Genomic DNA, 12,861 nt, shown 5'->3' on the forward strand with positions numbered 1-12,861 from the left:
TGTTAGCTGTTCCAGCTTTACTACAGCTCAGAGACACACACAAAGCCCTGTCTGGCAGGAGCCTGGCTCAGCGAGCTATATTTACCAGGCTGGATTAGCAAGCACTGCAGCCAGGCTAATCCCAAGCACAGCAGCCTGGAGCTCCCGTCCCTCTCCATCCGATGGATGCGGTGCTGGGCATGTCACGCTGGCTGCCAAGAGCGCTCTGGGTCTAGTCCAAAATCCTCCTGCTTCTCCTTATCACTGTCTCCTAAATGGTCCCAGTTATCTCCTGGCACCAAACCAGCTCTGCTCAATGGGGTCACCTTAGTGTTTGTGACTGGAAAACCGGCCCCTGCCACTGTCAGATAACTCCCAGCACAGAACAAAACCTTGCTGCCGGATGGCAAGCAGTGCCACACGGCCTCAGGTAGCAGCGACATGCACACCGACTTCCGAAGGTGTTTCCTGTTTAAACACGGGAATGGGGTACACGGAGAGATGTTTGGACATGGTCTCAGTAAATTAGCGGCTTACCAGAGGAGGACTGTGATGGGGTGTCTGCTTGAGCAGCCAGATGTAGCAGGAATGTGAAAAGCAAATACTTTCAAAACCAACAACCAACACTAAGCAACACGACACGTAATACAATGGGGCATAACTCACGTCCTGAATAGCAGCAGTTGCTATCTTAATAACATATGTTTTCCAGGTAAAGTTTTACCTAAGGTACGAGTCATCCAGTTAACTGGGCTTACTGATGACCCTCTGCCAGCTCTATGCCCTCTAACACAGACCACAGAAAGCATTTGCCTGGGGATGTCACCCACCCCTTAATTAAAAAAATAGCAGATTTCTTTAAAATAAACAAAAAAATAAAACAACAGTAACTAAACAGATTCGTCTAAACTGTTCTTAGACTGAGACTTCAGAACCACTCTGAATCTAACTGAAGAAGGAGTGTAAGGACTGCATGCTGGTCTACTGCGGTATTGATGTTAGTGTAACACAGGCAAGGAACAGCTGATACTTACCTCATTAACATTGATTTTAGACTTTGCAGACGATTCTAGAAAGGCACAGTTACACCACTGTCTCGCTAAGTTTTGACCCTGTTCTTTGCCGACTACGCGTTCTTCCTCCAGGTCACATTTATTGCCAACCAGAATCATTGGAACCTGGAGAGAGAGGGAGCAAAACCAAGAGATGTCAGCAAATTAACATACAAAACGCACTGCCCAAGTGATGTAATAGCTCACACAGGCACACAAGGGGGAGGAAACAAAAACAAAATAACACAGCCACGTATTAAAAAAAAAAAAAAACAGAAAAATCAGAAATTTAGCCGAGCTCACCAGCTAAACTGGATTTTAGTAAGTTTTCCAGTATTTACATCCAACACCATTCTATAGACAAAAGCACAACTTAGTAAAATGCATTTCAGGACATTTATGTGACATGAGGCTGAACTGCCCATCAGCTTAACCTCCTTTAGACAATGGCTCATACAGCACGTGTTTTAAGAAATACATTATATGTTTCTGACCTTTTCCAACCTAGGGCTCTTCCAACCTAGAAATTCTCTAATTCTGTAATTCTTTTTACCTCTCTTGTCAACCTGCTGTCAAGCCAACAAGTGAAAGCACCTTAGAAGAGAGCTGCCCTGATCACGGAGGAAGGAGGAGTGGTTCTGTGCAGCTAAGCATTCCCCCAGCCCTGTGCACATCACCATCTGCCTTTCTCATCACAACACAATATCGTACTACTGACAAGCTTTACGTACAGAGATGAGGATGTTCACTACAAAAGGCGCAAACGCTGAGATTGATATTAACTAGTTCAGAGTAATTGAAGTTTCCAACGAACGGCCACTCATCGGCTCAGCTCCTGAAAGGACGTCGCTTCCAATAAATAACCTCATGCCGTATCAGAATAAACATTTGGTACATGTTCAAAATATTCCTCCTACGCCCACAACGCAAATACGAGCACATCAGCTGCTCGAGATGAATGAAATGAATGATGAAAGGGGATCGACCCTTCTCCTGCAGCTGCTGGCTTTCTGAAGCATCGGGATGAGTCAGCGTCCCACTCCTTCAGAAGGACGGTGCCTTGGGGAAGCTGCATTCCTTGTGGCATTCCCTACAGAAAACATTACTAAGGCATCTTGGAAGTAATGCCCTGAGATACACACTTTCAGAAGGCTTTCCCTGTTTCTCAGTCACAGCCTCTACCGTGGCTGCAGCCCACCGAAAGATGTTACAAATGGCAAGCTGAAACAACCTTCAACAAGCAAACATCAAAACCATCCCAAACACCAAAAATCTACATCTCACGTGGGCCTTGGGGGACAATACAGCCAGAGCTCAGGTGCCAGGCGCTCTGAGGACTCTGAAAGCTGAGATGGCAGCGAGATCTGCAGTCCCTCCTGCGGTGCTTCACAAGCACCCGGCAGCCACAGCATCCTGTTTCCCTCATGCTATGTAAAAGTAGAAAAAAAAGAACCAACAACCAAAAGAACTGCTGATAATGGGTGTGTACCCTGTTCTATTTCCTGAAGCATTTAATTCTTTGAGCAGAAAATGAGTACTTTCCAGCTGGAAAATAAATCACGATCCACTTCCTTTGATGATTTACAATGCACTGCACATTTTCTAATCTACTCCAACGTTAATATTTGTAGTCTCTTCCAGATTCACCTAGACAAAATTAAGTTTTGCATTTAAAACTCACAGGCATACTGATTAAAAAAATGACTTTTATTTTTGAGAAGCAAGTTTTACTTGTTACATCAAAAAGCTGAAGTCGCAGAACAGATGAGGCAACCCCCAAACAAGTTTATTTCCCAGAGAGTAACAGGATATTTACAACTACACTAGTCTAGTCCATTCTTTACAGTTCTCTAGATATTTAAGAGAACTCTGAAACATTAAAATGTGTTGTGAACATAATGAAACATGGTGAACACGAGGGGAAAAATGGGAAAATTAGGATGTAAAATAGTAGGAAAAAAGCGATACTCAGCATAGGTTGAACAGCATAGGTTTGAAAGATGTGTAACTCTGCTTGGTTATTCCAAAAGGCTGTGATTTCTTAACCCAGAGCAGAAAATGGAGTTGGAAGAACTTGATTGACCATTTCCTATGTCATGTAGGAGGCTGGAAGTTAAACTTTGCTGGACATAGCTTCATGGTTTAACTATGAACTTTTTTTTTTTTTTTTTTTTTTTTTTTTAAACTTAGCTTAACGGTTCAAAAGGTTCTCAGCCACGCAAGTGATCTGTGCCCACCGAGAGCCATCACATCAGCATTCAAACCCTGAATGCACCGCTGGTCCTCACGGAGCATGGGTTTGAATGAAACAGGGAAGACCAAGAGACGGGGCAAACCAAATGGGCACAGATACAGCAAGGCAACCTGCTCTGTGCCCCTCGACCAAGGACGGAGCCCTGCAGGGGCACTGCCCTGCTCGCTGGGGCAGCCCCAGCTCCTGCTGCCCTGTCCCACGCTGCCTGCTCACACCATGACACAAGAGCAAAGTCAAAGGAACATTGAAAAATAAAAATAAAAAAGGCTATTAATATTAGTGACCCTTAAATTACAGAGCAGGAGTCCGGTCAGTGAGCTGAACACGTCCTTTCTATTTACAGTTCAACATCATCAACTCAGACTGCTCTGGTAGGCACGGGGGACACGGGGGGCACAGCTCAGCCCTGCTGCGGGCTGGGACTTGAGGCTTGGCAGCTGACCCTCAGGACTCGCCACGTCTCTCTGTACTTCAATTTCCGCCTCTCAAATTTGGGAAAAACAACATCAGTCTCCATGGCAAGACAGCTGGAGATCTATTAAGAATATCATTACTGGCTAGTTCAGATATAATTTTTCCATAATTTTGAGGAAAATAAAGTACTGCTGAAGCACAGTATGAGGAAAACGCAAATACTGGAAAATAAATAAAATGAAAGGGGAAAAAAAAAGGTTTTCTTCAATAAACTCCCACCGTTTTTATATCACTTCCCATCAAGACTGTCAGCTTTCCAGCAAACGTGAAACATAACACTGAAAATAACAAACAATGCTAAGGAAATTCATTTCAACACAAAACTTTGCTATACAGCAAAGAATATTCCTAGACAGAAATTCTACTCACATACAAATTCCTGTATGCTTAGTTCCAAAAATCATTTTAATCATTTTCAAAATTAAAAAAAAATATATTTGACTTACATCTTCAGTGTCCTTAACCCGTAAAATCTGTTCCCGCAGGTCCTGTAAGTCGTTAAACGTGGACTGTGCTGTTATTGAATATACTAGTGCAAACCCTTGACCATTCTTCATATAGAGATCCCTCATTGCTGTAAATTGCTCCTGTAATCAAATATTTCAAAAAGTAGTTAGGTAGTGAATGACACTGAAGAACAATTACAAAGGAATACTTCTATTATAATGGAGACAAGAACGTAGTACAGCATGGGTCAGATTTACGTATTTATCCCTCACAGAGATCCACTGCAGCATGAAAATCTAATAAAAGCATTAACACATCTCTTTTCCTTTGCTTTTTCCCTTCCTCTATTAAGAAGAGCAAGGCTCCTTCCAAAACCAGGAAAAGGTGCAACAAACCCAATAAAAACAGATCCACAGGTATACCGGGGTATGCCCCAAAGCGTAACACAAGCCATTAGCATTTGGTCGACATGTTCTTTACTGATCTTCCATTTATTTCCTGATAGAGCGTTGAGCAGGAGCCTGCTATCAGGCCAGTTCCCCAGATGACAGATCTGGGCTATCACTTCAAGTTCTCTAGCTGCAGACAGGCCCACGTCTCACGCACAGTGTGGCACTGTCACGAACATGGCCACGAGGGAGGGCAGTGCCCTTCAGAGCCTGCTGTTTAAGAACTTTTTGGGCTATGTTTTCTGGCCACTTGCAAAGTTAACACGCAAACCTACCCTGTATCAGAATGTTGATATGGCAATCTGCTTCTGGGTTATTACACAGAAATGTTCTATTTTAATTGTTGTGCCTGATCTATTGCTTCTTCCTCGGGCAGGATTATTATATTAAGTTCTATGCTTATCATCTTGTTTTGTTCTTGATAAAGAAACTCTGTACGGATTAGGAAAAGAAATCATACTTACTGTCCCTGCTGTATCGAGGATTTCAAGCATACACTGTTGACAGTCTACTTCCACTTGCTGCATAAAAAAGGGAAGAAAGAAATACAGTTAAAACTAAAACCTCTGAAATTAAGGCGAGGGAAATCTCACCTTCATTTCTTTACTTCTGAAGCAAAGACCTCTGTAAGTGAGCCAGCCACCTGCACTTTCCCAGCACTAAGAGAGGCTCTGCTATTAGAAGATTAATTACACCTTAAGCTGGCATTTGGGGCAGCTCACTAGTGATCCAGGACTGTGTTGATTATAAAGGCCTAAATAAGTTGAGATATTTACAATGAGCCTCTCAAGTCAGATAAAATCCACTCCTACAAATCAAAAGGACCTTAAACTTAAGTTGTTTGGTTTTTTTTTTGAGGAGTGAGGAAGAAAAGGAAAAGCACAATATTTAATAAACGTCACACTAAGGCTTAACAAGTCTTTTGGAAGCTAAGAACCGTCTCAGATCCACTAAGGGCAATTCCAGGAAAAATGAATAAATTTAACAGCAGAACTCGTAACAGAATTTACATTGAATTATCACAGGCACAAATGCTACAAGTTTTTGTTTTCTGTTTGGTGTCTTTAATTATGGTAACAATTATGCTAGTCTGCAAAACAATGGGTTACTTGACATCAATCCCCAGAAGAAAGCAGCTCTGTTGATAGAGCTGTGTAACACCAGAGTCAGGGATCCTGACAAGTATTTCTGCTCAGCAATTACAAGCCTGCATCCAAAACAGCTGTGAAGAATTTTTTATGCGCCTTCAAACCAAGCAGAATGTATTTAAACTAAATAGTAAAACAATCATTCCTAGGAGAAAGCAACAAAATGCAATTGCTGTGCTACAGTAACACAACCTACTGTGATAAATGGTGTGTGTAGATATATATAATCCATGCTAACTTTTTCAGATCGCATGTTAGCAACAAATATTGATATATTTATGCTTTGAAATAATAATCATTCATCAAGTTACAGCAAAGAGATATGAGTAACAGTCTTTGGTCCTTTAATACATTGCCCAGGCACCGATCAACAGCACTGGCACCGGGATGAGCAGTATGCCAGGCTGCCAAGAGCCACAGCTCGTACCCCCATACAGGAGCTAAAAAGTCAGCGATGGCTTGGGAAAACACACAGGTGCTCTAACCTCTTACAAAGAAACAGTCCAAGAGCAGAAAGCTAAAGCCTCAACTGAAGTCATCAGAGATTTAAAGCGAAAGCTCCTAGTTATACAAAGTAACAGAGCTTTAATTCTTCTATTAAATAGAAATATGAACAGTCAAACATCTACATGAATGCACTTCCTAGACTGATGCTTTTTTATGCATCATTTCTTGCTATGCTTTTATGCATCCATAACATTCTCATAAAAAAACCTTGCTCATTTTGATAAGCTTTCGTTGCGTTATTAAAAACAAGCAAGCTCCGTGAGACTTGAAAATAATAGAAGTGATGTTATTTTACCTTTCTGTATGAATCTTCTATTGTTGGGTCATATTTTTCAACAAAAATTCCCTGAACGAACTGTACAGTCTGGGGAGAGAGGGAAAAAAAAAGTGAAGTAACTGTGACAGTAACACTTAACCAAGAAACACTTTCTGAACAAGTAATAGCAGAAAAAACACTCAGCACTGCTGATAAACTTCAAGTGGGGAGAAGGGAAAAATACACACATTTTCAATTATTTAAAAAGAAATCTGCATAGTTTCTGTTGTTTTATGAGCCACTACTCAAGCACATTTTAAAACTATGCAAGACAAACTGTTTGCTCATTTCTTCATAAATGATGAAGGCATCTCAAAAATAAAGGCATTCTCTAAAATGCCTTTATTTTAGTGTCTGTGACTTCAGAAGAATAAAAAAAGCACCAAATATGGAAGATGTGAAATTTGATCAGAGGAACTGGCAAAGTGTGTGCTGTGGAAAATGCAGATTTCAATTGTGTTAGAGTTACAGTGGAACTACTCTGGATTACACGCAGAGCACAGGCATATTTCAGAGTAGCAAGCTGAATCTGGAGAGTCTCCAGATACTCAGTTTGTATTAAATCATTAAAGAAGGAGACATCATTCATTTCAAAGAGGAAATCTTTCTTCTCCTATATAATTATTCCAAGTGAATCTACTCTAAACATTTCCCATCAAGCTGTCATTTGGATGCGCCCCATCTCTGGACACTCAAGCTCCGTACGTGGCATACTTTGGCTCCTGCTGGTCTGTGGTTTCACTTGTCCTCTGGAAGACACAGTTTGTTTTTCCTTTCAGTACCTTCTCTTCATAAATAGGAAGAGCATTTTTCTCTTCGATGTCTCCTCTTATTGGCAACCCTGCATGTGTTCCCTGCATCTAAACAGTCGTCTGTCCTCCTCCGGCGCAGCGCTGGGAATCAGCAACTCCCAGGTGCAACCTGACAGATCTGTACCGGTACCAGTTTGGTAAATTGGAATAGTTTATCTTTGTAACACTAGTGATAGTGTTAGTTCTTTGCAATTTATTCTGACTGCTGCTCCGAGCACTCCCCAGCTCAGTGACCCATGGCTGCAGAGCCCCAGGCTCTCTCCATCTCTGGCCAGGCGCAGCGCCGTGCTCTCACCTCAGGTGCAGCACGGGTGGGTCCAGAGGTTTGGCTGATGTTGGTAAAGCCAAGTGCCAAGATCACAGCACTTAATTTTATCTCTTTAAATATCAACAAACACAGCAACTATCTTTTGCCAACAGAGCTTTCCACGAATCTCTAGTACAAATTCTGCCAGGTCGCTTCCTGTCTCAAGAAGATGTGTTTTGTTTGGACAAAAGGCTGAGATTTTTCTGCAACGGGGTTCACTTTTGCCACACAAGGACTTTCAAAGAGTGGCACATACCAGATACATGCAGAAAGATTCTCTATGTGCTGAAAACTGAGCGTTTCTGAGCATTTCCTTATTACGCTCCTTCTTTTAACATAAAAAAATAAATAAAATCTAGTACTACCTCACTGAAAAACCATTCTATTTCACTAAATAATCCTGTGTTAATAAGCCTGAACCATTATTAGGGGGTTTTCAATGTTATACCAATAATGGCAACTAAGAATTTCAGATTACAGACTGTATTGTAGGATTTTCAGCACAGTTACTAACAGAACAGAGTCCAAAGAAGACTGCTGTTTGCTAGGAGGTTAACATTTGGACACTGAAGCTGGTCAGAGCTGTACAGCTGCACCCTGTGAACTTTTTTCCTGTTTGTGAAGCAGCCTCCAGCAAAAGAATGTGACAAACCGCTCACGACATTTTGTCGTTCTGCTAAAACTCAGTCTTATTTCATATCCACAAATGCAGTACTGCTCAGAAATAAAACTAACTTAACCCACAGGAGTTAAAACAGGAGGATTCGTAGCGAAACAAGAGCATTTTGTAATCTGCACTCCCAGTGAAAACACTGGATTGAAAACAAACACCGTGCTCTTTGTTGGGTACTTAGCTTACGCAGTTTGAAGAAAGAAATTTTAAAGTGACCTCTGTATTATTTTAAGTCCCACCCTGCCAATACCTGTCAGTAAGTTGGTCATCTGGTAAGATAAATATGATTCTCCCTCAGCTACTAATTGGCACTTACTGTGTCCTGCCATAACCATAATGGACCAACACTGCATATGAATTACAATGCGTGCTTACTTAGTACCTAGACCTTAATTTTGGTTTACCAGACTTCACAATCAATCCACCAGCAGTACGTACATACAAAAGTTAGGGTCCTTAGTGATTTAACCCAATTTGTATCCCTACAGGTGGGAGTACACAAACTCATCATATACAATAAAGGAAAATACAATCTCCAGAACTTTTTGAGAATAAATTTTGGGAAAAAAAAAATACTATAGTAAGAATTTAGAAAAATTAAGTATTCACATTTCGACTTTTAAAAAGGCCTGTGATGAATGGGGACGCAGAACTTTACATCAGAGATGAGGAAATTCAAAGTACTTCACATGCTGAATAGTTTTTACGCACGGTGTATTCAGAAGCGCCCAATTTTACCTAGCGAATCCTTCAATATTACATAATAAAGCCAAAATAATCAAGGAGAATGCTCACGGAAAAAGCAATGCGGATCACTTAAGTTGCTGTGGAAGAACAGCGCATCAAAAATTTGTACTCCTACATCTTGTAAATATTAGGAAGGGATCCTGAAAGAGTACCTCAAACGTGATATGTAATTGAACAATCTTTCCTCTCATTCTACTAGATTCTGCAGGTGATTTGACAAGACTATTAGCAGCCCCTATCAGCAGAATAAAAAACAGTGAAAGAAGCACCCATCTACGAAATGAACGGCTGGTCAGCTATCACCCTCTGTGGAAAGGAACACGGTGTGTTTCCTTGTCTTACATAACTTTACACTTGACCAGTTCTTTGGCTTTCTTGTTGGGGCGAGCTGCTTGACTGATTTGTGATAAATGGGTGACAGAAACCTCTCTTACAATGCTTTACTATCAACTCTGCTATGTAAACCTCTTAGTAGAAACAACACAAGCACTTAAGGAGTGCAAAGTGTCATCAGTCTGCTTGTCCCTCTGCTCTGCCTGGAGGCAGCTTGCTATTCTGCCCTGGGGTTTCAGGCCAGACAGCTCCTTCAGGCTCTGTCCCTGACGGAAAACAAACCACTTTCCAGGTGTACTCCTCAGCTGCAGCCTTCGCCACCACGCAGGGCAAGTCTTGATTCATTCTTCTAGCCTAGGCTAGACTTTTCATACTTGGGGACATTCAGTTATTGACAGTATTACACATCCGCAGAAAGCAAACATGAAATGCTAACTGTTCTAACAGGGATGAATCACCCGTTTCGTCTCCAAAAACTGACACAAACTCACAGACCCTTTGGCAGCCTAACAACGGCTACCTGGAAGTCACTGCCCATATTAAAAGGATTAATATGCCCATAATTTAATAATAATAATTTAATAATGCCCATATTAAGAGCAATACAAACATCCCAGTTCGTTCTATGAGCAATGCCTGCAGTGAGACAGGCCAGTCTGGAAGCTCACACAGTGGTTTCAGGACCACTTCCTCAGCGACTCACCAAGGCGGACTTCCCCACACCTCCTGAACCAAGGACCACTAGCTTGTACTCACGCATGGTGTGGTCTGTTCAGATACCGACGATCTAGAAGGCAGGAAAAAAAAACAAAAAAACAAATGGTTACAAGTGTACCTGTACACACACCTTCACGACACAGTCTTCTGAAAGTGGCCTTGTGCTCCTGTTCTCCAGATGCTGCTGTGAACAAAAATCTCTATAGGAACAGCTAAGACTGTTGCTTTCTGCGTGAATTGCCACCAGCTCCAGTTTATACCAAACAGAACAATGACCAAACTATAGATTCCCCCTCCAATATATTCAAATATTCAAATGTGCAAACTGCACGCAACCCAGTGAACCAGCCAACGCAATGCTTCCTTTGACCTTGCCATAAAGCATTTTAATGATTTCAAACTTTGCCCTGGAACTCGCTGCCTCCCAGGTTTCGGGATGCCCAGACCCGGACCTGCCAACCTTCTGCTGTTTGGAAATGATGAGGATAAACACGATCACAAGCAGTGCCTGGGCACACAGCCCCCTCCCCGCCACACACCCCGCAAGTGCCACCTTGCCCCTGCATTCCCAACGTTTTACAGCATAAAGCCGCGAGTGCGAGACAAGAAAATCAGGTTAGTAAGATGCAAGCAGGGAGGTTTATTTCTCCCGCAGCAGGGCAGGATTTAGGTCAGTATTTTCTCTCTGGAAAGGTCAGCCCCAGCTCGCGGCTGCCAAGGCAGAGCCTCGCTGCTCGCCCAGCAAGGCCTGTGCCTTTTTAAGGAAATCTTCCAGCTCCCCGAACGCGCTGCGCAGCACCACAAAACCTCTCATTCTCATCGCGATTCCCTGACAAATAAGGCAAGTGACAAAGCTGGCGATAAACATTTTACACTCTGTTTACATTACAGGCCAGGCTGGGCTGTCCCTATCAAGGGCGCTGAGGCAAACAATGACCTCAGCCGCGAACCATCCCCTGCTCCTTCCCGGCGAGATAGCGCTTTCTTCCCAAGTAAGGATTCAGAAACACGAACGCTATGAGGCTGGGGAAGTTTCATTTCTCAAAGGCATTTCAAACTAACGTTGCACGGGATTTATGGGCTCGCTGGCTACATCTGAGGACTGGGTTAGAAATAAAGATGTGTTCCTGGTAGTTCCCTGCAGAGCTGAATCACCTTGCTTGCTGCCATTAACAACCATCCACGAAGAACGGGGATCGCACCTTTAGCCCTGCTGCTGCCTCTTTGCCACGGCAGACAGCTACCTGACAACCTGTGTCGTGGTTTATATAACCATTAAATTGGGAATTTTATCTTTTTTTTCCTGTCATTTGAACTCCCAAGGGCCACCTGCCACACACTCCCCAGGCACAGGCCTGCACACGGCCTGTCCCCAGCACCCTGCTTCCAGCCCTCACCCCTCAACCACACTGCGTCCTGTGGTCTACATGGGACACACACGGGTTAAAAAATTAATAAATAAAGCCCACGTGCAGTCGCAGAGGAAGAGGCACCCAAACCCTGCGGCCAGTTTAACGCAGCTTTAAGCTCACTTTTACATCCGAAGGACAGGAATCGGGGGCTCGCCTGCCTGTGCTGCGGCTCTCACGTGGCCGAGCTGCTCTTCCCTCGCCCAGACGTTAGAGGGAGAATAAAGCAGAAGTCAGCAGCAGCAGCTCATACTTTCAGGCACCTTGGGGCTGTTTTTCTTCAACCCTGAAGGCCGCTATGAGCTTTGGTTGCTTAACTTCATAGAAATTGTGAAACCAAGTTGAACCAAAAGGGATTTTCCAGAATGCTAAATTCAAATGTCTAAAAACAGAGCAAGCCGTGTCTATGCACTGCAGTACACTGACAACGTTCTTGGTTAAGATACTGTCAGCTGCAAGTTCTTCTGCTTGAAAGTTTCCCTGAGAAGTAACATTCACTTCCTTTTTTTTTTCTAAGATCATGATTTTGGTTGGGAAAGAGAGGGGAATTCCAATTAGCAATGCTTTTTCCTTTGATAATCCTTAGAAATTAAAAGGGAATGACTTTTTTTATAAAGTGTAAATGCAATCTATTGATCTAGTCTATCTGCATCTTCTACGGTTCCAGTCTGCTCCACCCATGAAAGCCCCTGAAAGTAAATCAATCTAAGGGTTAAATTTAGCTGTGAACTCTTTCACTTCTTATTTATAGTAAAAATACTTGTGGGAAACTTTCAGCTGGGAGTAGCACAAGACTAACTTCTCATTTCTTCTCTGCAATATTTGCTGATTTTTTTTTCAGGTGCAACAGGAAACCAAGATCCTGAAACGCATGAGCCTTATTACTGTAAACTCCACACGCCTTAATTATCTTGTAGCTCTTTCACAAGTATGTTAATGTTATCTGTTTATACAACATGAATGGAGTGCTCCAGAAATTACTATGCCGCATCCTAGCCAACTTTTCGTTTGGCAAACTGTTTATGCCCACCTAAATACAGCAAGACACAGTAGCATTCATTTCCACCCCGAGCTCTGTGCAGTAGAGGAGCATGCTGTGAAGCAACAGCAGCATTTCAAAATGGCATGAAATTACGGCTGTTTAGCGTTTCTTTTGATTCGAGAAAAGCCTATGATCACTAAGAAGTGTAAAAAAAAACTTTTTGTTGTTTCACATGTTGCGAAACTGGTCTCATTA

The 12,861-nt window shown here is 42.5% G+C and overlaps 1 protein-coding gene across 2 annotated transcripts in view; it reads right to left on the reverse strand.

The window, feature by feature from the left end:
* Positions 1-12,861, reverse strand: part of RAP1A (RAP1A, member of RAS oncogene family) — a 35,579-nt gene that overhangs the window by 5,045 nt on the left and 17,673 nt on the right. For both annotated transcript variants that reach the window (XM_027444788.3, XM_072028267.1), the window contains 5 exons: positions 10,202-10,285; positions 6,606-6,674; positions 5,120-5,176; positions 4,206-4,346; positions 1,014-1,157 (listed from right to left, as the gene is read on the reverse strand). In XM_027444788.3, coding sequence (XP_027300589.1) covers positions 1,014-1,157; positions 4,206-4,346; positions 5,120-5,176; positions 6,606-6,674; positions 10,202-10,258 — 468 coding nt within the window. In that variant the 5' untranslated portion in view covers positions 10,259-10,285. The remainder of the gene's footprint in view (positions 1-1,013; positions 1,158-4,205; positions 4,347-5,119; positions 5,177-6,605; positions 6,675-10,201; positions 10,286-12,861) is intronic.

Source organism: Anas platyrhynchos, chromosome 27, assembly GCF_047663525.1.
Source record: "Anas platyrhynchos isolate ZD024472 breed Pekin duck chromosome 27, IASCAAS_PekinDuck_T2T, whole genome shotgun sequence".
In the NCBI taxonomy this organism is placed as follows: domain Eukaryota; kingdom Metazoa; phylum Chordata; class Aves; order Anseriformes; family Anatidae; genus Anas; species Anas platyrhynchos.